The sequence below is a fragment of the Thunnus thynnus genome, chromosome 22 (genome assembly GCF_963924715.1).
Source record: "Thunnus thynnus chromosome 22, fThuThy2.1, whole genome shotgun sequence".
NCBI classification, from domain to species: Eukaryota; Metazoa; Chordata; class Actinopteri; order Scombriformes; family Scombridae; genus Thunnus; species Thunnus thynnus.
In genome coordinates, this window is record NC_089538.1 from 17,839,641 (window position 1) to 17,866,929 (window position 27,289).

The 27,289-nt window shown below is 40.4% G+C and overlaps 3 protein-coding genes across 7 annotated transcripts; 1 reads left to right on the plus strand and 2 right to left on the minus strand.

The window, feature by feature from the left end:
* Positions 1-70: 70 nt before the first annotated feature.
* On the minus strand, positions 71-6,058 carry LOC137174539 (kelch-like protein 33). Its single transcript, XM_067579895.1, has 4 exons — positions 4,739-6,058; positions 2,437-3,376; positions 2,153-2,320; positions 71-1,530 (listed from the first exon to the last, which is right to left on the minus strand). The coding sequence occupies exons 1-4, from the start codon at positions 5,700-5,702 to the stop codon at positions 1,008-1,010; spliced, it is 2,595 nt and encodes an 864-aa protein (XP_067435996.1). The 5' UTR covers positions 5,703-6,058; the 3' UTR covers positions 71-1,007.
* Positions 6,059-8,143: 2,085 nt separating this feature from the next.
* si:ch211-63p21.1 (uncharacterized) lies at positions 8,144-18,520 on the minus strand. 3 transcript variants are annotated; one of them, XM_067580848.1, is made up of 7 exons: positions 18,105-18,518; positions 16,189-16,290; positions 14,937-15,026; positions 14,591-14,665; positions 10,902-10,972; positions 10,635-10,806; positions 8,144-10,326 (listed from the first exon to the last, which is right to left on the minus strand). In XM_067580848.1, exons 2-7 carry the CDS (start codon positions 16,255-16,257, stop codon positions 10,114-10,116), a joined length of 690 nt encoding a protein of 229 aa, XP_067436949.1. In that variant the 5' UTR covers positions 16,258-16,290; positions 18,105-18,518; the 3' UTR covers positions 8,144-10,113. The 3 variants fall into 3 exon arrangements, with proteins under 3 accessions (XP_067436949.1, XP_067436948.1, XP_067436950.1); XM_067580847.1 differs by having other exon boundaries at positions 16,189-16,293; positions 18,105-18,517; XM_067580849.1 differs by lacking the exon at positions 16,189-16,290 and having other exon boundaries at positions 18,105-18,520.
* si:ch211-63p21.2 (FH1/FH2 domain-containing protein 1) lies at positions 8,945-26,814 on the plus strand. Of its 3 annotated transcripts, none has more exons than XM_067580832.1 (9): positions 8,945-9,035; positions 23,048-23,188; positions 23,410-23,592; positions 24,015-24,134; positions 24,244-24,405; positions 24,777-25,039; positions 26,001-26,223; positions 26,319-26,427; positions 26,526-26,813. In XM_067580832.1, the coding sequence occupies exons 2-9, from the start codon at positions 23,075-23,077 to the stop codon at positions 26,552-26,554; spliced, it is 1,203 nt and encodes a 400-aa protein (XP_067436933.1). In that variant the 5' UTR covers positions 8,945-9,035; positions 23,048-23,074; the 3' UTR covers positions 26,555-26,813. The 3 variants fall into 3 exon arrangements, with proteins under 3 accessions (XP_067436933.1, XP_067436932.1, XP_067436931.1); XM_067580831.1 differs by lacking the exon at positions 8,945-9,035 and adding an exon at positions 15,000-15,131 and having other exon boundaries at positions 26,526-26,814; XM_067580830.1 differs by lacking the exon at positions 8,945-9,035 and adding an exon at positions 21,224-22,468 and having other exon boundaries at positions 26,526-26,814.
* Positions 26,815-27,289: the final 475 nt, after the last annotated feature.

Sequence of the window (27,289 nt, forward strand, 5' to 3'; positions counted from 1 at the left end):
TAAACATGAACATGAACTATCAATATTAAAAAATTAACTTTGATTGAAAAAAACCTCAAAAACCAACACCTATTTTTCAAGTAACTTTTAATGAAAGGATAGTTTGTGAACATCTTCAGAACAATAAATGAAAAACAAAAAACTTTTTGTATTGTCTCTTTTCCTTTCTTTGGTGACTAAACACTGCTCTCTGCACTCTCTGAAAGTCTGATGTAGGAGCTGATCCCTCTTGGTTAAAGCAGTAATAGGAGTAAAAAATATTTGTATTAATTTTCAGTTGTTATTAACTAATTATTGTACCATCCCCATCCAAACCATGAACACTTTGAATACAGTGCATTTAATCTGAACACATAGCACCAAAAATGCACCGGATAACATACTGTAGCCTATATATTACAGTAAGCATGCTAAAAATTTAAGTAGATAGTAGATTTAACTACATAAATTCATCATGATCAAGAATCATAGTATTGTATGATTCTAAGAGTCATAAACATCCTTACATCCTATACAATGAAAGAATGTTTGCTTCTTTTTTTTTAAAGCTACAATATGCAAGCTCTGGAAACCAAGCTAGCGCTAGCATGAAACTGAAAAGCAAACTACTCTGCTCCTTTCTCCCCTCCTTCTCTTTGCTCCGTTGTGGTCCTCAAAGCCCTTTACCTGTACTCTCAGCTAATGCTAGCTTGGAGCCCCTGTATGAGAGGAGTAGTAGGCAATAAGTCGGTTCATGTATTGATTGACAGCCATGAGCTCCCACCCCTGACTTTGGCCTTCTCTGATTGGTTAGAAGGGTGAGGCTCGCTTAAAAGCTTAAGAAGGAAATATCACTGTACTGCTGCCAGGCTGTTCAATGAGCCTCTCAATATTAAGATATGCTTTAGAGCATATTTCAATTAAAACATACTTCATAGCTTTAACAAAATACAACTGTTACTACCATGCAATAACTAACCTGAAATTCAGCATCATTAAACCTTGACATTTGACATTTCCTCCACTTCTTACAATCGCATATGTAATGGCAAACACAGCAAAGATGCTCGTATGTCATTGTTTGGCCCAGGCATCTTGCCCATGTTCTCCCATCTATGTATGGCAGGATCATAACGATGGACTATCTTAGTTTCACTAAAGTCCTCTTGGCTGTACCCGCCAAGCACATAAAACTTCCCCTCCAAAACAGCACTTCCTGCTCCGACATGTGGCACTGGCAGAGATATGATGGCAGTCCAGGAGTCAGCCATTGGATTGTACACCTCACAAGCTAGGTGGTCTACGATAGTCATGTTAGCGTCTGTGGTGATTCCGCCTGCCACATAGAGACGGTCACCCAGGGTCTCCATGCAGTGGTGAGCACGTGGTTGAGTCATGTTTGCCAGATAGGTGCTTCCTGTCTCTGGGTGATACAGAAACATGGATGCCAGACACTGGTAATCACTGTTCAGCCCTCCTGAGACGAAGATCTGCCCTTGTAAAACCTTTGCAACATGCCCACTCAGAGGCAGATCCAAAGGACAGGTAAAGCTGAAACAGAGAAGATATTTGAGCATTTACTTTGAAAGGTTAAAACTTTGAAATCTAAGTTATTTTCCCAAATGCTTTTACATGTGTGATTTGTTCTACTGTGACATGTCAAAATGTCCTCCATGAAAAGGGCCTACATCTGACAAACTTCAGCCTCTCAACAACATCCAGTTAATTTTCATTAAAGCCTTTACTTACACAGAGACAACCATGACTGTTGTTATTTTGTGATATCACCCAAATTCAGCATAGAACATTTTTGTGCTAGGCCATGATTCTCTGTCTTGTACAGTTAGCATAAAGCATCCTCTGATGGCTGTATTTAAAGTCCCTTCTCTTTTGGAATCATCGGATTTGAATATCTGAAATTACTGAATTGCTTTTGGAAATAATTTTGAAAATGTACCAGATTGTTGTGGTACAATAAAAGATTGTAGCGAGCAAAACATTACGTTTGGTCAGCAAGCCATCACTGTCTACATAGCAGACAGATACTAATTGGCCACATCTATTAGGTACCTGCTACCAGGTGGTAGATGGTTCCTTGAAAATTGTTGGCAAGACTCCAAATACATAAAAAAATATAGCACACTTTCAAAAACAAATATTCCTTCCAACGTACCCCCAAGAGTTTGCAGTGGGGCTGTACTGTTCCACACTCTCTATATAGTCAGGGTCACAATGTCCGCCAATGGCATATATGTTTCCATCCAGCACAACAACAGAGAAAGCACATCTCTTTTCTTGCATATCAGCCAGTTTCTCCCAGCTGTTTTGAAGAGGGTCATACCTAGTTGTGGTTAAAGGAGACACATATAAGGTCAGAGACAGTAAAACAAGTATTAAAAGCTGTAAATGGTCAAAAATGCACATTTTTTGATGGGATCCAAAATTACCCTTTCTCACCTATAAACAGAATCCAGGGTGTCATTGATGCCATAATATCTCTTGCCTCCAAACATGTACAGTTGTCCATTGAGTACAGCCACCTCATGTCTAAACCTTGCTGGCTCTGGCATCTCTCCCAACCTTCTCCACTCCATGGCCTTTTTAATCCCTGTATGGTTCACCAGGGAATTCCCAAACCAGAGTTCCCTGCTGATGCTGCGGTCACCCAGGTCCTCGCAGATCTGGTCACCTCCAATCAAGACCAGACTGTCTTTCGGCAGATATATGCGGCACTGACTCTGCGGTGCCGTCTCATTGGAGCAGAAATCTTCAAAAACTGCTTCATAGAGTTCTGCTAGGCTGTGATCAGACCACATGTTCAGAGACTGAACCTCTTTGAATTCCTTAAAAGTCATCAGGGGAAAATGGATGGTTTTCATTAGTTCGTTGGCGAGTTTCACCCTTCTCTTTGGCTTGGCTTGGATCCAGGCAACCACTGCTTTGAATACAACAAGCTCAGATGGAACACACAGTGAGCAGCTGTTCAGGTACTTAAGGAGGTGTTTAGCTGGCAGGTCCTTGAACTTTGAGGTGCTAGCCACCTTTTGGAATTGCCGCAAGACGAAATCATCAGCGACTTCGAGAAGCGGCACCATGTCATAGGCCTCAGCAAAAGCTGCCACATCCAGGCAGGAGTGGGGATTTATTTCTTGCTGCAGGAAGCTCAGGCACAAGGAGAGGGCAGGTTGGTACTGGAGTTGAAGGGAGGTGCCAGTGATTTCAAAGACACAACTCCAGCTGAGGGGGACAGCACCGCTGTAGGAGCTGCCAATCAGAACTTCCAGCTCTGAAGCTAAAAGGAAGGGGAGGGTGACACAAGGCTGAAGGGACTCCCTCATCCCCAAGGTGAACATGCCACGGAAGTAGTCACTACTTGCAGCCAGGATGACTCTGTGGACTGAAGGTAAAATGGTTATAAGTACAATGTAAATCCACTGTAATCCCACCTAACATATCAGGAACTCAACAGTAATTCAGTTTTTTAATAAAAGAAGTTTCAAAAACATCCTACATTTTATCCCCTTTACCTGAACGTGACAATCAGTAATGACCTGAACGTCAGTTACACTGAGTATTTTTTTAAAAAATAATAATTTTATCTACACTGATTATTGTCTTGTCAAAACACAAAACACATACTGTACGTGTCAAAAAAAAAGAAATGAAAAATTGTTTAGTTAGCTCACTCATCAAGGAGACGATTTGGATCTCAGTCCTAAATTTAATTTAGTAACTTCTTGAGGGCAAAGACATGTATCACGTGTATCACACCTGACAACACTATTTCAGTTGGGAGAAGAAGGATATTTAAGGCCTCTTAAGTGGGTATAGGTGATTCAAAGTAGGCTATTAACATATTTTCACATAAATGTCTTGTCTAAAGGTGTGTTCAGACAGAGAGCAAAGCAAATTTTTGCTGTGTGGCTATGACCACTGATCGAGTGGAAACCATGGCTTGAAGTTGAAGCCAATGTGGAAGTACCTTAAAATGCAATGCCACTAGAGGCTGGCTCCAAACATTCCTTGACTCCAGCAGCCTCCCATTCAAAAAGTGTCAACTTCTCTCATGAAATATTATTGATACATTTTTTCAACAACTTGGTCTCAATTGCTAAATTCTGCCCTCTAATAAGTGTGCAAGTGTTTATTGTGGAAATGATCTCTCTGTTAATTAGATTTGAAGATGTATAGTAGCTTTAATGTCTGCCGTGTGGCTACTGATTGACAGCTGTGATAGCTGTGACAGTTGGCTCACTTGCTGCTCTCCCCGGCTACTGGACTCACACTGAGTCAGTATCTTGTAATGTAATATATTGCAATTGCAATATTTCACTAAGTTTAATGTTACTTGATAACAATTCCTGCTGTGTTAGTCAGCTAATGTTAGCCCAAGTGTGCACTGCTTGGTATTCCCAGTAAACTAGCATTAGCTTCATTCAAAGGCAGTAGGGCATGTTTCTAGACCATGAAAGTCAACACCCCACACTCCTTATTTGGAAGGTCCTGGCTCTGGGCAACTCTGAGCTTCAAATTGCAATGCAAAACAATTTGTGACGAAAAATTGTCAAAATTGTCGCTCAAGTTAAAACGTATTCAACTTAAATGGTCTTCAGGTCAATTTGAGCCACCCTGGGTGGATTGGCATCTAATCAGGTCTTCATATTAACTTGCATGCAATTGTGCTGCCTCCAAAATTTGCTTTGTGTTCTGTCTGAACACACAGTAATGCAGTTTTCTAACTCTTTGGTGGCCTACTCACCATGAAATGATGCCCCGCGAGCTTTTAGAATGACATCACAGCCCACTCTGTCCATCCATAGCTGTCTGATGGACTGAAGACTGATCATCATTTGTTCAGCAGCAGAAATCCCTTCTTCTTTCTTCTGTCCTCCAGTTTTTGTTGACTTCTCCTCTTCCTTGGCACAGAGATCCAACACCCTTGGAGCACCCAGTGTTTTAGCAGCAGCCTTTATCTGGTCCACAGTATCCCTGTTCAAACGTGATATGAGTCCAGTGTATGCAAACTCCACAACCGCCTCTAATCCAATGTGATCCACCTCTGGACCCAAAGACACTGACCACCTCTGCACTCCAACACTTTTGTCATTGTCTTTGATTTCATCAGCTTGATCATTTTCTACATCGCTTCCACTCAGATTTTCCTTGATGAGGGAGCTGACAGCAGCTAGGACAGGGGAGTGTACATGGAAGGTCTTCCCATCCTCTGTGCTCAAAGTAAGGTCAGTGAGAAGGGAGGATTCCCTGAACTCTGTCAAGATGTGGAATATATGTGTGGGGTAATCATCTTGGCAGTAAATCTGTACCACATTTTCACCATCACTATCTATGTCTTCATCCACTGAAAGTCCTGCTTCCTCATCATCTGTAGACTCTTCCTCTTGCTCTTGAAGTGTGTCTTCATGCTCTTGAAACTCTTCTTCATGAGTTATTGAGTCTTTTCTTTCCTTACAAGTCCAGGCTCCCGGGGTGCTGTTTTCATTCCTCCATGACTTTTCATCAGGATCTAGCAGTTTCTCAACAACTCTCTCTTCATCCTTAATTCCTTCAAAGTTGCAAAATTCATTTGCACCTTTTTCCATTTCATCCTCAAATCCTGTCAAATTAGAATCTTCATCCTCATCCCTCCATCTCATCCCCCCTTTCTCCTCCATTTCTGTCTTCCATTCATCCCACTTCTGGGGGTGTAGATTAGCTAGTGCCATACTGCCCAGTATACTTACAATCTCTACTAATCCCTTTAATCCCCCCAAACATTAGCACGTCAAGGATGCCAAAAGATTGGTTGGTCACTTACTTTTTGTACAGTTTATGAGAAAAGATGCAGAGAGAAAAGCATGTAGGTCCAGCAGTAATCCACTGTTGGGATGTTGTTGTTATTGTTGCAAGCAGCTCCACCTCTTATCCTGTCTGCAGACACCAGCTGTGTTGTCTGTTTGATCCTCTCCTGCCTCTCTCTCTCCTCCTGCACGTGAATGTTTGAGAAGGGCATGAGTACCCATGAATCCTCATATAACCAAACAAGTGGCTATACTCAGATTACTATATCACTACGTCATTGAAATTCAAGACTATTTGGGGTATCAACCTACAACATAACAGGTTTGTGATGAGTTGATGCACTAAATGCATTTTTAACTTAATACATTGTTCAGTTTTTTTCCTTTGTTTCCTCAATTTGCTACCTAATTTTGCATTTTCTCTTGTATCATTTATGATAACATATTTTACAGACCATGCAGTTTATTCTATTTTCTCCAATTCCTTGTTCAACAGTTCTTAAATTCATACTGTAAAGATTTGACTCAAGCAAGTAATAAACAAGGCAGTGATCTAGACCTGCAGGCAGCTGGACCTCTGCCTGTCTGAGACTGAACCAAGATTCTTGGGGCCTTGGCAGGCATTTTTTATTCTGGGCCATACGACTTGGAGATTAGTATCCTTGTGACCCTCTAGGCATTTAGTATTAAATGCCTAGAGGGTCACAAGGGGGGTCCCATTGGTCCTCCACAACCAAACACTGTGGAATCTGGGTCAAGGATCGAGAGACATGAGGGTAAGAAGGAGGCCAAGGGGGAATGAAAGAACACATTTACACCTGTTGCCCTTTGTGTTGTCAGAGAAAGCAAACAGCTGGGTCACCTTCATTTGAAAAATAGCAAGGTCACGTTCACCAGCAGCTAACAGTGACCCTCACAAATATGCTTCTTGTATTACCACGTTGTTACAAATGTCAGCTGATGTTTGCTTTTGAAAACAGCTCTGGTAACGACAGAGAAATCTTTACGGTTTTCTTATCAGGTTAAATCACAGAAACTTGAAAAGAGAATCACTACAGTAGACACAAGAGTCAAATGTTTTGGATGATGTTACCAAGAGACATATACTGGATTTGCTTGGTTGATAGAAGAAACTTTCGGTCAATCTGGACCGAAATAATTGGAGAAAAAGTAAGATGCCTTTGAAATAGAGCTTGAACACACGATATTTGTCTGTGGCTCTCCTCCAATTATATTTTATTAAGGAAGAGGGCAGGTTGGATGGTTCACATCAGAGGTCAGAGGTCAAGCATCTGTAGAGCCAGTTGGTAGAGAGTGTCTGACACTTCAGGGCAGCCACTTTCTTTTCCATCAAGTACAAACCCAAGTCCTCTGGTTGAATATCTGATCTCTTAAAGCTTTGTTGCAATTTTACCCCACAAATGCCCAATAAGATCACTGGAACAACACCTTCATTTTGTCAACACACAGTGAGTTTCTATTGAAAAGCTTTGAAGATGAAGCACTGTGAGTGGGTGTGCTGGACAGGAAACTGGTGGGCAACAGCATCACTCTAAAACACACTCCTACCTGAGGACAATGACTGCTGTTTTCACAGCCACTCACGTGTTAGGCATCACACACACACACACACACACACACACACATACGAACACACGGTGAGGTTTAAACAAGCAGACAAGTGAGTCAGGTTATTATTCAAACCTACGCAAACAGACAAGATGGAGGCATTTAAATCAGAAGAAAACTTGAGCACACAATGTAAGAATTCAACGTTTTGAATCATTCTGATGAGGTGCATTTCTCTTCAGACTGAGTAGTAACAATGTTTGTGTTTGTAAAGGTCCACCTGCCTGCAAGCTGGTTTTACACCATAAATTTAGCCTTTAAATTTACTTCTTGGAGCACATATGCATATTAGGGACATTCTGGTTATAGGTGCTTATATCGTTTGAGACAAAGAGCACAAATGACACTTTTCCATAACAGCTACATTACAAAACATAAGTTGATCTGGAGCAGAACAGCTTTTAATTAACAAATTAAACATGTTTATTTACCGTCATGGTCATGGTCCCGACTTAACACAGCAGATGTGCAGATGTTGCTGTACTCACATTATCACCTACAAGAGCGTTTCGCTCTAGGCAGCTCACAATCTACTTATGAAAAGTCTGTTTCTGCTGCAGTCCTGATTGTTACCATGACGACGCACGCAGCGAGAGGGGGAGTGAAGAGTGCTATAACCTCGTTATGGGACCCTCCCCCTCAGGCCCTTTCCTCAAGAGCAGCAAGCACTGCTGGGACTGCGTTCATAAGGCCTTCTTCTCCTTCTCATAGTTAATGAGGTAGAAGATGCATCGTCATTTCATTTTAAATGTCCTTTATACCACACATACAAACCATCCATCACATAGCATAAAGGAAACTTTTAGTCAAAATACAATCTAGTTTTATTGAACTGCTATGGCCCCATGAAACACAGAGGTGAACATACACACAAATAAAATTCAAGGTGGCAAAACAGGCTGGAAGAGGAAAAAGGTCCTAAACATGAATTAAAATATCTAATAAAGTACACCCTGATCTTAATTTAGAATCAACATTTCTCTAAAAGGATGCAAGCAATTTCAATGTGGTGTGAAAACAAAGAAACAAAAAAAAGAAATCATAACTTTAAAAGCATACAAAAACAACATAACATTAAACATACAGTACAGAGAAGCCACGGCAAAATGGCTTTTTCCAGTTATTTCAGCTCGGAATAAGTAGCATGACTGATTGTCAAGCTCACTTTTGTTAAATAATACCTCACAAACATAGACATAAAAATTCTTAAACATGATAATAACACGTGTCATCTTTAAGACTGAAATAGTGTTTAAATTGCTTTAACATAATTAAGTTACAATAAAGCTCATTTTATTTGAGGTCAGCTTATTTTACTAGAAACACACGCTAAGTGCAGCCAGGAAGAGGACCAAACAGTTACAGGATCCACCTGTTTTTAAATCAGTCTAAAATAATACATGTAATCCAGTCATTAAACCAACAGATGTACTGTACATCATACACGATGGGAGCTATATCCGATCTCTCCTGCTATTGCTTTTCAAACTGGGTCATGCTCTATTTTAGAACCTTAAGTCCCTGCATTCATAAAGTATATTCCTCAGAGAGAAAAGGGAAGGGGCCAAGAAGGTGGACGAGACGAAAAGGACATACGAGACGTTCCTTAACAGCGGTTAAGATGCCACGGTAGGAACAGAGGAATTGCATAGTTCAGCGGCATCGTCGTTTCAATATTTTCCTTGAGCCTGTTATTTTCCTGTTTGAGTTTACCTGCACAGCCCTGAAACCTTTTCCCCACACATCGCCCCTGTGGCTCGTTAGTATAAGGAGCGAGACGAGAGGTCTATTTTTACAAACAAGGAGGCGAGAGAGTGACACGGAGAGAGAGTGAGATACAGTATAGTTGATGAATGGATGAACGTATACAGAGTGGCTTTAACAGATGCTCTATGCAAGACTTTAATATTTAAACCTGTGTTTTTCTAATGTTCATGGAGCCAAAAGGCAAACTGTCGCCAAAGATTAAGATCTTTAAAATCCTTCCAAAATGTGATTCAGTATATTCTAGGAGGAAAAAAAAAATCTCAGACTCCAACGGGCCTCATCCAAGAACCACTCGTATGAACAGATTCATTCTTAAGTGAATTAGTTAAGAACTGAAGTTCTGAATTTGGAGTTTAAATATCTAAAATTTTTGTGACTCTCACATCCCCCTTGACTGCCTCAAATCTAAGTCATGGAACACTTTTCTTTTTTTTTTTTTTTTTTTTTTACAGTTGACAGCTGTATTGTGTTCTCTTATTGTTCCACATCCTCTAATATCACTGCTGAAACTACTGAATTTGTCATGAAGCTCCACGGTGTGAAATTCCCCCTCCTTTTTACTCTTTGGTAACATTTTTGTAAATGAAACTTGCACATAAAAAGAGCAGAAAAGGTTTGCCTAATATGGCAATTTTCAGAGCGTTTATAACGATGATGAAATCTCACAAACCACTTGGAACACTTCTATGAGCAAAAAAGAAAAAAGTAAGCAAGATTAAGGATAAGCAAGATTAAGTATACAAAAATGTTCTTGCATGAGGCCCAGAATCTCTAAAATATGGAAGGTCAAATCTATTAGAACATCTTTAAGTGAGTCTACTGTCCTTTATAAAGCACCATAATTTGTTTCCATTTGTGCAATCCTCTACGTTATAAGAGCGGGTGGAACTTTGTCTAATTTTTGGAATGAAACTCTTCACTTAAAAACAGAAACGATGGGTCAAGCGCTGGCCCACGGTAGGAGGAAGGACATGATAACAATGACGAGGGAGAGCGAGAGAGGGAGCAAGAGGAGGAGGATCAGAGGGAGAGAGAGAGACGACGGCCACAGAGACATCAGACATTTGGAGCCTCGAGACAGTTCGACTGGATTCCTCTGCCTCTCCACGTTCGGCCGGCAGATGACCAGTGGCCTGACCTGCGATATGCTCTCCTGAAAGACATAAAGAGGAAAGACATAATGAGACCCAAACACAACGACCTCTCCTGCTCTTGTTAATTAGTGTTAAGACAGTTCTCTCTTTCATCCATATGAAACATGAGAATTTCGTTCGGCAAAATTGAACACGTGTATCTCAATAAGCAAAGAACAGATTTTCTTTTGCAGCCCTGTTTTATGCTGCACTACATCTGTGTGTTTACATAACAATCTAGTCTAGTGCAGCTATAACTGTGAAACGGTACCTTGGTGGGCAGATGTACAGAACGAATAATTAGTCTTTGCTTTGCTGCATTATCTACCTCCAATATAGTCCTGCTGTGTGCTCTGTCAGGACTTAGCCTGAGGTTCCAGCGATGGGATCTGTGACTCCTCCCACCATCGTCTTCGCTCTCGGTGGTGTCTTGCCGCGCCACACGCGGACGCTTACGTCTCCGTGAGCTGATTCGCTGGAGAGAACCGGGCTCCTGGAGTCTGAGGCAACGAGTTAAAAAGCAGGAAAGGTCAGGAAAACCTACAAGCGGAGAGATATTGTATGTAAAGAAGCACGTGTGTGTGAGTGTGAGCACCTGCAGTCTGTATCCTCTATATCAGCATCTGCATCACTCTCCCCCTGAGGGTCAGACAATACACAGTCCTCCTGCAGACGTATAAAACATGTGAAGCAAATAAATTACATATATGATCAAATATAAAAACATATATGTATAAAAACAGTAAAAAAATGTCAGTACACAGGAATATCTGAATGCCTTTTATCATCACAATTTTGAAGTTCTCGAGTGAAACGCTAACCAGCCCCGGTGAATCATCTACCTACTGCCACCATCAACACTTGGTGATGGCATTTGTCTGTGTGAGTTAGCTCATGCGTCACTTTTTATTATCACCATTGTTATTCGGCATGAATCAGCTGACACCTCTACACATGACTAATGAGCTCAGTGACTATTAATGTGCTGGTTGCTTCCTATTGCCTGAATTCATTAAGCTCTGTACTGTATTTACAGACTACCATTAATTAATAATAAGTACTGTTTAGATCCATGGGTCGTGTCCGAAAACACAGTTCTCTACATAATAATAAATAATAATAATCTCATCCGTCGTCATGGTTTCCACTTCCACTGCTACGCCAATGAGGTCCAGCTCTACATCTTCACTAAATCCATCGCCACTGCAACTCACTCCACCCTGACCAACCGCCTGACAGAAATTAAATCATGGATGTGAGCCAACTTCCTCAAACTCAACTGTGATAAATCAGACATGATAATCATCGGCCCCAAATCCCTCATCAAAACCACTCACTACTTCTGCCCCACCATCGTTAAGTCCACTCCATCTCCCTCACCACACATCCGCAACCCTGAGTCATTTTTGACAGCAACCTCCCCTTTGAACACTACATCAAACAAATCACCAGAAATGCCTTCTTCCACCTAAAAAAACATAGCTCGTCTCTGACCATCACTCTCCTTCTCTGCTGCCGAAACATTGATCCATGCTTTCATCACATTGACTACTGCAAAGTATTCTTTATGGCACATCATCCAAAGTCGTAAATAAACTCCGGTATGTCTAGAACTGTGCTGCTCGCCTTCCCATCCACTCCTGCGACCACATCAACCCTTTCCTCCAGAACCTCCACTGGCTCCCTGTCCAACAACAGATCCAATTCAAAGTCCTTCTCCTCAATCACAAAGCCTTCCATAACCAGGCCCCCCTCCTACCTCACCAAACCTGCTCCACCACCACACACTCCCTCCCGCACTCTCCGCTCCTTTGATGCCAACTTCCTGTCTCCACCACTCAGGACCAAGCACCGGACCTGGCGACAGAGCCTTCTCCATAGCTACCCCCTCCCTCTGGAACTCTCTCGCCAAACACATCCGAGACTGAACTGATCTGTACATGTTCAAATCAAAACTCACCTTTTCAGAAGTGCTTTTAATGTGTGATTAATGCTGTGTGTCATATGTTTTTAGTTTGTTGTTTTCTATGATCATTTTAACTCAACTTTTTTTTATTATTGATAAACATTCAACTGAGATTTATGAATCATCATCAGTTTGCGTCAGTGATAGATGGGGCTTGGCATTGAACCTTAATACTTTCTGGGTACCAACCAAAAATATGTAACACTGAGTATTAAAAGTATCGGAAGCTGGCATTGATTGATTGTCTGGTCAGATTCATACTCTTGTTTACTTATTCTTAAGTAAGAAATTCACTCATTTGAATCATATTTTTTGCTAATTTATACAGTATTTTATTTAGACAAAGCTCAGCGACTGCCTGTGTTTAGACGAGATTTAATATTTTAGAAGTTTGGCTTAAATGAAGAGAAGACTTTAAAAGAAAAACATGTTTTTATTCTTCAGTGTAAGAACTGTTTGGGTAGGAGCACTTCCCGGACTCCAAAATGAGTTTGTTCGAGGTGCTCTTTGGATAGAGACACATGTAGACACAAAAATACAAGAAAACTCCAAGGCACTTCCTTTTAAAGCAATTGAAATGCTTTTATTGTCATGGCATGGCCATATTAGACTTTTAAAACAATATTCCGACATATTGCATCAAGCCTTTGTCAGGGAGTCAAACAGATCTCATGAAACTGACCCTTATCTAGTTGTATTCCACCAATTCTACTTGGACATGGCGCTGTGGCCTAGAGAGGGTGTAGACATATAGAAACTCCAGCAGATGGCGTCGTTTTGACCCACAGTATTCATCAAAGCTCAATTAAAGAGCAACATAGTGAACTTCTTTCACTATTTTGCTCTTTGATTCAGCTTTGATGAATACTGTGGGTCAAAACGACGCCATCTGTTGGAGTTTGTATATGTCTACACAAGTCCAAGTTGAAGATTCCTTTTGGTGGAATACTATTAGATGAGGGCCAGATGTTTCATGAGATCTGTTTGACTCCCTGATGAAGGCTTGCTGCTGTTGTTTTAAAAGTCCAATATGACCATGCCATGACAATAAAGGCATTTTAATTGCTTTAAAAGAGAGTGCCTTGGAGTGTGTTTGTGTCCTCAAAGTAAGTATAATTTACTAAAACTCAGTATCATTTATTGGCAATAATACTGTATACTTCAAACCCTACAAAGGCAAGGCATTGCATTGTGGAATTTTTAACAAAAAGGAGTATATACCATGAACGCTGCATTTTTCGTTCCACACTGGGAACATTTAGGGGTTCTATACTGAGCATATATTTTACACTCACAATTTCGTGACTTATAGAAATAGCTCAACATTTTGGGAACTACGCTTATTCGCTTTTTGGCAGAGAGTTTGATGAGAAGATCAATACCACTCTCATGCCTGTACACTAAATAGGTCTTGACATCACAGTGAGGTTGCCAGGCAACCAGCAGAGACTCCAGTCACTACACCCGGGCATGAAATAGTAACACATAACCCCCTGTAAAATCACAACTTGTCGTTTTTACATTTTGGAACTATTCCTTTAAATCAAATAGTGGGAAGTAAATACACTGGTGCATAATGGGGATTTCAGAAAATCTACTCCCAATCCAATGTCTCATAGGATCATTATCATTCTCTGAGGTTTGTTTGTGACCAGGTCATAAAAGAATTTCATTAGTCTCCCATGTTTAAATCGCTCTTTCAGAGGCTTTTCTGAGGCTTTTCGGAGGCTTTTCGCCCTTGACGAGAACACAGTTATGAGGGGAAACATTCAAGGCTCGTTAGGTTTTCGGCTGCACATTATTCTAAATTTATTTATTTATTTACACTAAATCTATCAGCAGCTATAGTGTCGAAAAGTTTCAAAAATTGTTTCCTTAAGCAATCAGTGTGCCAAACCCATACGCAGTCCAAAAATTGTAAGGTGATTTCTATTTCCCAAGGACTCAAAACACTGTACAATACTCCCTTTAAAATTTCTTACTTTTATAACATTTTTAAAAAGTACATTTTGATTCCAAATTGGCTCTTTAACCCCATAATAAAGTTTTGAGGCTAACCTTTCGAAGCAGAAATCTACTCTACATATAATGAACACTGGCATTAGTCATGCATGTCTCACACAGGGCTGTGTGATATGACCAAAATCTCATTTCCTAATAACGATACATATGACGATATAGCACATTTTCTGTGAATTCAGTGAATAAATAGTTTCCTAAAATAAATAGTTTCACCTCCAGATACAACACTCTGTAACTGTCAGAACTAAGCAGCTTGTCAAGACATAAAGAAACACATATATGCCCTCGGACATTACCTCTGTGCCGTATCCCTCAGAGTACCTGGTTATCATTACTCTGTTTTTTCCACAGTGTTCACACAGTAGTGTGTCCTGAGAGCAGAAAGTGAGGAGAAGAAGTCGAAGAAAGCAGAGACTGATTTACTTCACAACATTAAAAGAATACAAAGTGACAACTTCACAGTTCTGTGGATTGTACAGTAAAATATACAGTAAAGAACAAAGGTGGGTGATGGAGAGATGGAGGGATCAGCAAGAAGTTAAAGGCATGTATTTAAAGCGCTATTACAGATGAAGAAACACTCTGATCTGAGCGGGTTGAGCGATGGCCACAGACACTTAAGTGGTAAGCCTGAGTACTCACCGGCGTAGGCGTGTGTGCTTCTGAATAAAGTGTACAGGGACCGGCCTCGCACAGACACACGACATCTACCTCTCCACAACTCGCCTCCATCTGAGAGATAGAAAAACAGAGGAAGAGAGGATGAAAAGATGTGATCTATTGACTTTTTCGAAGCCGCTCGGTCCTTTTATCTTCAGCCGGCACCAAATTAACAAGGTAAGTAAAGGACAAAGAGTGACGCACACGTTTATATCACGGAGTTAATAGCTAAAGTTATACCCGCTTAACCCGTCCTTATCTGTTCGTCTCACCTGTTTCCCTCCCCAGCCTACGTTAAATACTCTGATCCTACTTTTAACCCACTCAATCCTCCCTCCTTTATTAAGTTTTATGCACACCTCTCTCATCTCAAATCATTTTGACATTGCACCTCTTAGCCGACCTGCCCGCTGTCTTATCCATCCATGTCTCTTCTAACAAGGTCTACAACTAACGCTTATTTTCCCAATTAGTTGTCTAATCATTTAGTCAATGAAATTTTTAAAAAAATAGTGGAAAAAATGGCATTCACTCAATATTTCGGAGGCAATGACAACGTGTTATATTTGTCTGACAAACCAACTCTATTAACAGTCATACATGAAAAGGGAAAACAACAAATCTTTACGTATAAGAAGCTGGAACCATCAAATGTTTGGCATCTCTGCTTGGAAAACGGCTTAATCGATTAGCAAAATAATTGATGATTGACTATTCTAACACACAAAGTAGGTTTTTGTGGGCATTTATTACAGTTAAAGGTCAAATAAGTGAGATTGAAACTTCCCTAAAGAACAAAAAACAGCATTTTGAGACATCTGCATGTCCATCAGAAATCACCAAAACAGTATAATAACAGATGTAATGAAAGAGTATAATGTGGAATGAACACGGAGATGATCGATTGTCAAATATCATCAACGAAAGTTTTAATATCATGCGTCACTGTCGGTGGCTCAGTGATGAGATTTCTGGCTTTTAACCTTTTTCCCCACCCACTCAGGGTTTTTAGCTGCTCAACAGGGGAGGATGGTTGACTGGTACCGGCCAGACATTTGAGTTACGGAGGCTGAAAAATCCATGATTCAGTCAAAGGAGTGAATAAAATCCGAGTTAATAATTAAAAGACCTCTATTACCTGCTCACCAGATGTAACAAAATGTAATTAAAGTCAATTTTTATGTCACATTCCTGAGGTATGCGAGTCACAGTTATAAATATAAAACGACCTCACCTCACAGTCATTGTCAGATGTCTCTCCGGAGGAAAAGAGGCCGTGGGAGTCAGATTCCCTCCGCAGCATGACCTCTGACCTGGCTCACACGCTCACATAGACCTGCTGGCCACATAAACAACACACAAATGTTGTCATGACCTGACACTGACGGTTGAGGGGGCTTGTTTATTGTTTTACATTGTGAGTCAGACTGGAGCTCTCTGAAAATGATGATGATATTATGTCGTCCAAATTAATGACCCTGAGAAAGCTGTAATTAAAAATGAAAAAAATGAGTCATGTAAGGATTTGTTTAACGCTTTAGAGATGTTTTGTGGAACCTCAGTCTCATCGTTGTAGATGTAATTTTGCACTACATATGTCTGTATCAGATAAATATTCAGTACAGTGTTTATTAGTTGTGGCTTAATTAATGTATAATAAATCATTTAGTAGTGCTTTATTGATTGTTATATATTAATATTGAGTAAAATCTCTTTAGCTGGTGTTCTTCTCCAGCGTGACATTAACCATTAATAAATCCCCTTTATAGAAGGTGCCTTATTAGAAAATGGTTGCAAATATTATTGTTAATATAATGATACTAATTGTGATTTCAGATCATATTGCCTAGCCCTTTCTAAATACATAACCTGACGTGCCAGATGGTTTGTTACACAGAACCATCTGAGAAGTCGTCCTTGGAAACTGTTTGGAAAAGGGCAGGCGCTTTCAAAAAAACATACTTGGCTAGCGATTGGATGAACCATCTGTCTATCACGGGCTAATTTCTCGCTGTTATCGCACCTAAACCGAGCCTGTAGCTGACAGTAGTTCCTCATAAGACCCTGATTGGGCCGAACCTCTGTTGGTTCGGCCACAAGCGCGAAACTTGAAGTCTGACAAGATGGATTCTCACATGATCCAGCTGCCTTGCGTGGTAACTAAATACATACTCCTAATTACAGCAACTGCAACTAACAATTATTTTCATTATTGATTAATTGGTGGACTCTTTTCTCAATTAATCAATTAGTTGTAGGGTCTATGAAATGTCAGATGATGGTGAGAAATGTTGATTATACTGTTTCCCAGAGCCCAAGGTGACGTCCTCAAATGTCTTCATTTGTCCTGACCAACAGTCCGCAACCCAAAGATATTCAGTTTACTGTCATAGCCGACTAACGAAACAAGGAAATATTCAGATTTGAGAAGCTGTAATCTGAGAATTTCTTTACAGAAATGACTCAAAACGATTCAGCGATTATCGAAATAGTTGACGATTCATTTTCCGTCGATCGAATCGGGTTGCAACTCTAACCGTGATCGATAGTCAGTCAATACCATCACTGGTTTGCAAAGATAAATTAATAAAGGCTATAAATACTTAGTGTCACCACAAGTAAAGTGTCAGAACATACAGTAGATTTTATTGTCAAAATATATGGAAAGTCACTGAAACGACCTACGGACTCACAGTAAAGTCTCTTTTTTTAAACTGACGTCATAGACGCATTAATTCTACAGTTCCCATATAAACGCTTGTCCCCCCCTAAAATGTGGAGGATTATGAACTAATAATTTCAAGTTTTCTTCTTCTTCTTTTTCCTTACAGTGAAGAAATAACTTGGTGTTACAAATGATGCTGTATTAACGCAAGAAGTGGGGTCGTATTAATATCAGAGATTTGTCATCGCGGCACATCTGCTCGGCAGTGTCTGTCCGCACTCCCGTTACGTAATAACCTACGACAATCAATGTGAGAGCCGGACAACTTTTCACATAAAGATGAGAAGGGAAAAGATGCTGTCAACATTAGAATTTCATGTTTACTGATGATTCAAACACACAGAATGATTTTCAATTAGACATCTACGTAAAAACAAAAATAAGTCAAAGAGATCATAAAAAAAGAACAGAGTAACGCATCTTACCTTAAACGCATCCTGTCGAACATGTATTAAAGCCCATAAAAGGTAACTGGAGTTTGGTATTTAGAGAATGAGCAGGAGCACGCGGCGATGCTTCTCATTGTGGCGCGGGGAAGCCATGAGCTCGCGCTGCTGCTTGTGGATGTTTGACATTGTAGCAAATCCTGTGTGTGATGTCAGCTCGAGCGATGACAGGCAGCTACAGTCCGGGAGGTGCGCGCCGCCGCTCGCCGGGACACCGACCGAGCGTTCCCAAAACATCGCGGGAGCGCGGAAAGCGCCAGGAGGGACTTCCGTTTAGAGCTATCAAAATAAAAGCAGTATTGGAGAAAGTGGAAGTTAAGGTTCACTATTTTATTGAACATCGAGATCAAACAGACACTCAGCAGTTATAGAGAAAATGTGTATTAATCTAAATGTAATTCAAAATATCATTGTGAAAAACATATTTATTTGTCAAGTGAATAAAAGTATAAGACATATGTATTATGAATAAAAATAAACAAAGTAAACAATTCTACGTTCAATTCTATTCAATGTATATTTCTATCCATATATATTTATGAAAGATAATGGAGCTAACTAAAATGCAGGTTGCTTATCAACTAGACGTCACACATTCTAAGCAACAAATATGAACAGCAAGAGAGTCATATTGTCATGGCTGTAAATCTGGAACAGTATCTGGCTCCAGATTTGCTGTGTGTTATTTGGATTAAACACAAATTTAGGAAAATGCAAACTATTTGAAATATGCAAACCTGAAATACTCAAGGTTTTAAAGGACCAGTGTGTGAGATTTAGTGGCATCTAGCAGAACAGATTTGGCAGAAATGAAATATAATATAAGTATGTTTTAATTAGTGTATAATCCCATGATTACCTTGGAATGAGCCTTTTATATCTAAATAGGGAGCAGGTCCCCTTCCAAGGAGGCCACCATGTTGTTGATGTTTCTACAGTAGCCCAGAACAGACAAACCAAACAAGGGCTCTAGAGAAGGCCTTTGGTGTTTTTATGCAAGTTTCGCAGCCACCTTAGGTTCTCTTATATGCTTGGAAGGAGAGGGGGACGGGAGGGGTATTCAGTTGGTTGCAATCTGCAACCTCAATGCTAGATGCCACTAAATCGTACACACCGGCCCTTTAAAAGTAGACTTTGACACTTGGACTCTCTTCAGAACAAGCCTCAAGATCTGGCAATAAAGAAGAACCTTCCTTAAGGACTTTATCATGTTAATTGTTATTATGCTTTAGTGGCACATACTCACAAATACTCAATTACTATTGGTAATCAAGCCTTGCATGACATTACTTACCATCTCTGGCTTGGTTCTCACCTCTGGATCATGTGGAAAGTGGTTTTTTGAAACCCCCAATCATTGGGTCCAAAGGAGGCAGCCTACGTTCATACCATTGCCGGTCACAACTGCCACTGCATTGTTGCAATAAATGGTCGGCGCATAGCAGTGTGGTACACCAGTATGTAATTGTCTTTCGGGAAAATGAGATGTTTAGTTGCTTAGAGACAAATGGTGCACATTCAAAGGTGTGTGTTGAGTGGTTTCAAATGAATTCAAGATCTTGCCATGAAATATTTATAGAGACTCATGAAAAGCTTAAAGCACAACTCATCTTATCTTCTGCAATAAATTGGACTTGGTGGTGGAAAGGCACAACTATTGCATTGAGTTAAAATCGAATGATCATCCATACTAGCACATAAAATGCACAACAAAAAGTCCTCTCATTATTAGGCCCATACACAAATCTCACAAAACTGCCTGTGGCCAAACTGAAAACTCTCCACTTTATGTAATTGGATTGATGTATCAGTTTCCCAGTTCCAAAATTATCTTTATAGGGAAAATCCAAACCCTGGCTTCCGACCTTAACGACCTGTAACCGTTAATAATTTCAAAGCAAACTGGGAGTAATTACTGTACACACCATTTTTGCACTGATATTTATCTTGTGCCCAGAATGAGTTGGACTACTTTCAGTACATGTGGTGGTGGGACAGAGGGAGAAAGAGATAAAAAAAAGACACAAACATTAAAATATACAGCCAAAAAAAAACACACACACACACACATACACACACATAGACATAAAAACTCGGAAGTCCCAGGGCAGTTTCATCAAAGGAAATCACCCGGAAACGTCTGTTCCCACAGGGAAATCTGTCTGTTTTAGTAAATGCGCCATATCATCACTACTGCAAAGCCAGGTTAATGAAGAATATGCCTGGTATTTAGCTCCAAACATCTTGGTAAAATTTGGATTAATCTTCATTTGCATGTATTTCAATAAACACTGGTTGGCACTGGTTGATGGATTATAAAATATCCAAATAATAATGCTGAAAAAGGAAATTCACCATCTAAATCCTCCTTTGCCGCATGCTTGGAAACCTGTCGATAAATAAATGTTGAGAGGAGCTTTCCAAATAGAGCTCATTTTGGCCTAAATGTCCCATGAGCCCCACTGCCGCCTCCAGACAGCAGGGCCACTGAACAAGATAAAGTGTAATTAGGGGAGACCTAATGGCCGAGGGAGGGATCCTCATTAAGGCTGCATGTCGACCATGCAAATGACCCCTATGAACAAAACCGTATACTGTATGCTTTGGAGCATTGCTGCAGAGTTTATAGACCTTTCAGGATTGAAAGATATTTCCTTACAACGTTGTTTGATTCCCATTAGTTTCACCCAGTTAGGCTGTAATGTTTTTGCAACTGTTGCTCTGCACTCTGTAATGTTTTATTAAAGAATATTTCATCCGTTTAAAGATGATGTCAGCACTGCTTCTTATGCACGACTGTCCATAATCATTCTCTCTGCAGATTAATTAGTTTTTTAGGGTAATGTTTCACATACTTACAATGAAACCAATACTGTACTTATGCTGATATGTTGTCCACTGTGTTGCATGTAATATGAAAGTGATGCAGGACAAAGTTTGGTCATTTGTGCTCATTTATGTACTCACAGGGGAGAAGGGGGGGTGGAAGAGGAGGGAAATAACAGATCTTGAGAGGCAGATAGAGTTTTGTGTATATACAAGAAGCAATACAAACAGGAGATGCAGGCTTGATAAGGAAATTAAGGGAAAGGGTGCAACTCAAATAAACCAAGACTGATGCACCAACGGACCAGTGCACCTCTCTCTCTCTCTCTTTTGCTCTCACTCTCTATCATTTACAGAAAGAGAGAGAGAGAGAGAGAGAGAGAAAGAGAGGGGGGAGAGAGAGATGGAAGTCAAGGGATAGCTGCAGAAGCACGTCATTTGGATAATCTGGAACGGCTGCAGAGAAGCGTTCTTTGGATTTTCTCACCAGAATTGGACACAGGACTAAACATAGCCTATCAAAACTCATAAAATTCTTTCTTCTTGACTGAGGTAACAGGTTTCTGGCACGCACGCAAGACAACAGTCAGCTCCTGGATCAAAGCATCAAACTCAGCTCGCCACTTTGATTTGAAGGACAAACACTGCACCCAAGGCAATTGCAGGTTACAGTGCTGCGAGAACACCCAGAGGTGGTGCAAAGATTGTGATTTGGTAGTGCGAGTTATGCACTTCTGTGGCCAGAAAGTGAGGCAGAGCATCCACAGACATTCAGATGCCTGTGAGCGTCGGTGAGTTGGTTGCCAACTGCACAGTGAGAAGAAGAGACAAGGAAGGAATGAAGTTTAGCTGCTGTGTCAAACATAACAGACACTAAACCAAATATGCAGTTCATCCAAACCGATCCAGAGAGGATTTTCAGATACGAAGACGGAGTTTGCTTTTAGGAGTCATCTTTTTTTTAAGATAAGGAAAAATTGTGACCTTATTTGTCAAGTGAATGCTACTGAATTTCAGTCAAGGACAGCTGTGAAAGTCCAATGAAGGAGTCGGACCAAACCAGGGATAGCCCCCTGACCTGGGATTTAGATCAATCCTGGAGTTCATTCCTAAAACCTGCTGCACGTCTCTGCCTCAACACCTTGGATTTCTCAGACCTCTGGGATGAGGAAGACCTGGGAGCAGACAGCACAGAAGATGAGGGGATCAATTCAACCACTGAAACATCAAAGGGTGTCCAAGTGCCTCCAGCACCCCCTCCTCTTCCCCCTCCTCTTCCTCCTGTTGCCCCACCCTTGTTCATGGACTCCCCGAAAGGTACAATCAATAAATGTCGCACCTTGAAGCTCCACTGGAGGGAACTGCACAGTTTGGCTCCCCTTCCCAGGATGACCCGCTTTGGGACTCAGACTATTTGGGCCAGGCTCGAGCCAGTCAATTTGGATACAAACCGACTGGAGTACCTGTTTGAATCTAAGGGCAATAGCAGCTGCTTTAATGTGGTTTGTGGACAGCGGGTAAGAAATATAAGACAGAATGATGTCTCTTTTCTAAATTTAGCAGAATCAGTTTTTTTCTCTGAGAAAACGCAGATTGATGAAGCACCTGTGAGCCAAGCAGGTGCTTCATATGGTAGTATTGTGTAACTACAGTGCTGGGATTTGAGGTTTATTGAGTTTTACCTCATTAGGTCAGTAATGTAATACATCTGTTGCCATTATTTCCTCCATTTTCTTGCTCTCACATGTAACCCTTTTGGGAAATCAGGTTTCCCCAATGTGTTTATATAATCATTAAAAAAAATGGCTGTTTAAGATGTCCTGATAGTTGCCCAATGATGCCTTCACATCAGGAGGGTTTTGAGCATGGAAGATCAAATCCTCCAACAGCAAAGTTTGACAAAGAGCTGTCCTGTAACGCGTTAAATAGTGAGCTTTAGAAGTGCTGGTATGCAGACGTTGTTACTTTTCGACAAAGATCGGCTAGCTGTTTGTTGCTGTTTCCAGTGTTTATGCTTCGCTAAGCTAACCACTTCCTGACTGTAGCTTCATATTGAAAGGACAAATATGAAGGTGGTATTCGTCTTCTCAACACAGAAGCAGCCGTCAGTCTCAGTGTTGGGGATGAAGCGGAGTAACATCATAACCATTGCCCTGAGCAGCCTGCCGCCTCCCCGCCTCCTCCCCCGTGCTATATACAGCATGGACAGCAGTGTGCTGGACAGAGAGGACGTTCAGGTACAGTAAAGGTCACATCCTCCAGAATTTTTAAGCCTCATCATTTGATTAACCTCCAAAGTTTGCTTTTGTCAGATAGGCAATTTGATATCTTTACCATTTCTTTATTAATGCAAAAAGGAAACCTGAGCATGATGCAATGTAGGAGAGAAACAGCAAAACATCCCATTTATGAGTCATGAATAATCCTGCATTGTCTTTCCACATTCCCTCTAAAACAGCGGCTTCAAGCACTAACCCCAACAGAGGAGGAACTTTGTCTGATTAAGGAGGCCAAGGCCCAGAACCCCCAGTCCCCTCTGGCCTCGGCCGAGCTCTGCCTCCTTACTTTGGGGGAAATCCCTCATCTGAGCACCAGGCTTCAGCTGTGGGCCTTCGCTCTGGACTATGACTCCTTAGAAAGGGTGAGTGAGAGTGGAGGTGAAAATGCGATGGAATGAGATGGAAAGTAGTTTTTGCACTTAAGTATATATATATATAAATCCATTCATAAAGCTAAAGTGATGCAAAAGTGATTCAGTCTACACTCTTTATGGGTAAACTGTATATTTGCAATTGGAATAAAACCAGCAAAAAAATGGTGGTGGTCTAGCTAGCGTTAGCATTAGTATGACCACCATAGTACCACCTACAGACACCACATCATCGAAATCCAATTCACAGTGTTGCCTTCATCATTTCATTGACGGTGCAAAAACATCATTGCAATGACTTTTTTTTTATCACCAAAGATGTTGCCACCTAAAAATAACACACTGATTTGATGGCTCACTTAGTCTGTATGAATCATCACCCTGTTCTCTAACTGTGTCCCTCCTCTTAACAGGAAATTGCTGAACCTCTTTTCCATTTGAAGTTAGCCATGGAGCAGCTAGCAGCCAGCCAGACCTTTAGATGTATTTTGGCTACAGTGTTAGCAATTGGTAACTTTCTTAATGGATGTAAGGTGAGTGTGCTGGGCGTCTTTAAGCTATTGATCTTTTAATGAACTTTTGAATGATAGTGAGGCTTTTGTCTTTTCCCCACATACTCATAACAACTGTAAATATGCCCAGGCCCGTGGTTTTGAGTTGAGTTACCTGGGGAAGCTGTCCCAGGTGAGGGATACACACTCTCGGCAGCCACTACTGCATCACGTCTGTGTGCTACTGCTGCAGCTCTACCCACAATCCTCTGACCTCTACTCTGACATCACTGCTGTTACTAAAGCTGGCAAGGTGTGTAGTTGTGTCTAATGTGTGTGTGTGTGTGTGTGTGTATTTGTCTCCTGAGTGTATTTGATATTCTGCATCACAGTCTGAGGCAGGATTATTGGGATATGGATAACAAAAAGAAGGTGAAATAAAGGTCACCACGGATTCCAACTCATTTTGAGCCCAGACAATGTCAAAACTTGGACCAAATACAATCCTATTTGAAAACAGCATTTTAATTTAGTCAGAATTAATCTTTGTTCAAGAATAATATAGATATAAGTATCAAACCACTGTGAATCCACTTGTATCCACTCTACTCTTAGAGATCCAATTAATTATATAACATTAATTCTATATGTTTGTCTAAATGCACTTTTTTTTCATCTTTATAGTGTGACTACTCCTTAGTCCAGTCAAACCTTGCCCAGTTAGAGGCCATGTGCAAAGCATCATGGGATCAGCTGAAGATTTTGGACAAGGCTGATGATAAGAGGAAAGGGGGAAAAGGGGAGAAGAGGAGAGGAGGAGTTGGGGGAGGAGAAGATGAAGCTTTGGCCCCGGATGGTTCGCTTCGTCGTAGGCTGCCAAAAATCCTGAAAGAGTACGAGGAGAGGCTGAAGGTCCTGAGAGCTGTTCATCGTCGGGTTATCAACAGGTATGCTAAACATCTATGTTTGTGTAAACATTTATGGAGCAGTAGTGTTTCCAAATTAGTTTTAATCATGTTGTCCTGCACCAGGCTGCCCTTGCTTTTATTTTAGGTTTCATTGTTTTTATGTCTCTTGAGCTGCCAGGTATTTCAAACAAACTTCTGTTTATGCTGCAAGCTATGTAAAAATGTTGAACACTATGTTAAAAATTAGTCAAAGATATAAAGTGAAATACAACACACATTGTTATGTAAGAATTCTGCAAAAGAAGATCCAGTCAGTCACATTTTGGCATGGTCAATATGTCTCCATCTCAAAAAAGGAAAAGGTTCCCTTGCACCTCATTATGGAAAGGAATAACAGTGCTTTGTATTTAATATTATATGCATATACTGCCCTCTGATGGACAACACTAAAAACCTCTTCACTTTGCTTTCTGCGTTGTTTTGATTTGTGATATGGAAAATAAATGTCACAATGGAAAATTATTCATCCAGTTATTAATTATTAAAGCTAAAAAAAATGTCCTTTCAACATGTTTTTCATTGAATTTTGACACAGTAAATGCATACATCAAAGGAAAATACATATAACAAAGTGCACCGTATTTCACTTTTATTTCTTTGTTTTATTTGTTTGTTTTTTTTCATGCGGGCATTTTAAATCTTCCATACAAACAGCAACAGAACTGCAAAAGCAAGCTTTTTGAAAGTTGGTAACATAAAAAATACATTCACATTTGCAGAATGTGTAGTGTGAGCATAGAAAAGGAAATGCAAGAGATAGCAATAGAAGTATTGTGAATATTGATTAAATCTGTTACAATAAGTAATTTTAAAAAGGCTTCAAAAGCATCCATTATAAAATTGTCTGGTAAGGTTCAGCCCTTTGTCTTTCTTACTGTTGCTCTAATTAACAGTTAAAAATTGTTGACTTATGTTTTCCTCATCATTTTTTTCTCTTTAGATTCCACTCTTTCCTCCTATTCCTAGGCTACTCCCGAGCTATGGTGAGAGAAACCAAAGCTGAGGACTTCTGTAAAACCATAAGTAACTTTTCACTGGAGTACAGGGCCATACGGCAGGCTATCCTCTTGCAGAGAGAGCGGGAAAAACAGAAGACTGGAACTGAAAGCCCAGGCCCCAACACTCCTGCAGCAAGAAGGAAACATCAGCAAACTCCAATACAGGTAAATGAAGCCCAATTCTGGATGAAATTATGAAAACAAGCATTTACTTATCACTCAGATTTTGTTAATTTAGCTGCTATCTGTTGATTCACCAGGAAAGTGATGAAAACGACAGATTGGAGGAGGTGTTAAGAACACCTGAGTCCTCCTCAAGAACGGACGTCACTATGCCTCGAAACCGCCGGAGGACATCAGAGATCCAAGGTGATACACATATGCTTTTGCACAAACCCAATCTGCTTCTCTTGATTTTCCAATCTTTAAAACATGTTAAACTAAACCTAAATTTGTTTACCTCTCAGGTCCATTCATGAGGAAAATGAAGTGGTGAGCCCTGCCGATATGTTTTGTCAAAAGTTTGTTCAGTCACTGGTGTATTCAAACAAAATTGTCTGTGATTGTTATGTTGTTATTTATGACATTTGTTGTTACGGTCAGCTTTTTGCAGCATGATGTTGTTAGCAGGATGGAAATAGACAGGTGTAAATTTCACATGCCATTCAGTTTTTTTAATCATGTCTGAGTTTAAAAGTGAAGATGAATTAAAAATTGTTTTGATAAAATAAATGAAAATGATATGCATTTGTCTGTGTGCTCTAATGAATCACATGATCACAATAATAACCTAAAATAAAATATAATGTCTCAAGATATAAAAATAAATATATAAATAAACAAGGACATAAGCATTCCGCCAAAATCTGATGTGAAAACCTGAAAACTGTCATCCTCTTCCTCGTTTGTATTATTGTTACATTGTATCACATTACGTCACATTACGTTCTATTCTGAACTACATTCGGTTACAATGTTTCACTGTGTTCTATTGTAGCCTGTATTCTAGAATGCTGATAGAGATGTAGCAGAGAGGGGCGGTCTGTGACGTCACTCCACTACGTTACAACGCATGCGCAGCGCGTTGACGTCTCGCTTTCAAACAGCTGCCAACTACAGCGTCTGTGTCATCTTATATCCACAGAATTATAGCTTCAACGTGTGAGTCTCGCGCTCAATGTGTTGCCAATGTTTGCGTTAACGTATTAGTAAGTCTTAACTCAAATAAATT

Coding starts and splice junctions, on each gene's coding strand:
- LOC137174539 (XM_067579895.1), bottom strand. CDS start 5,702: ATGGCACTAGCTAATCTACACCCCCAGAAGTGGGATGAATGGAAGACA. Junction 3,377..4,738: donor TCGCGGGGCATCATTTCATG/GTGAGTAGGCCA, acceptor TTTTACCTTCAG/TCCACAGAGTCATCCTGGCT. Junction 2,321..2,436: donor ACCCTGGATTCTGTTTATAG/GTGAGAAAGGGT, acceptor AACCACAACTAG/GTATGACCCTCTTCAAAACA.
- si:ch211-63p21.1 (XM_067580848.1), bottom strand. CDS start 16,257: ATGCTGCGGAGGGAATCTGACTCCCACGGCCTCTTTTCCTCCGGAGAG. Junction 15,027..16,188: donor CATCTGACAATGACTGTGAG/GTGAGGTCGTTT, acceptor TCTATCTCTCAG/ATGGAGGCGAGTTGTGGAGA. Junction 14,666..14,936: donor AAGCACACACGCCTACGCCG/GTGAGTACTCAG, acceptor TTCTGCTCTCAG/GACACACTACTGTGTGAACA.
- si:ch211-63p21.2 (XM_067580830.1), top strand. CDS start 21,992: ATGAAGGAGTCGGACCAAACCAGGGATAGCCCCCTGACCTGGGATTTA. Junction 24,406..24,776: donor CTGTTACTAAAGCTGGCAAG/GTGTGTAGTTGT, acceptor TCATCTTTATAG/TGTGACTACTCCTTAGTCCA. Junction 25,040..26,000: donor CATCGTCGGGTTATCAACAG/GTATGCTAAACA, acceptor TTTTCTCTTTAG/ATTCCACTCTTTCCTCCTAT.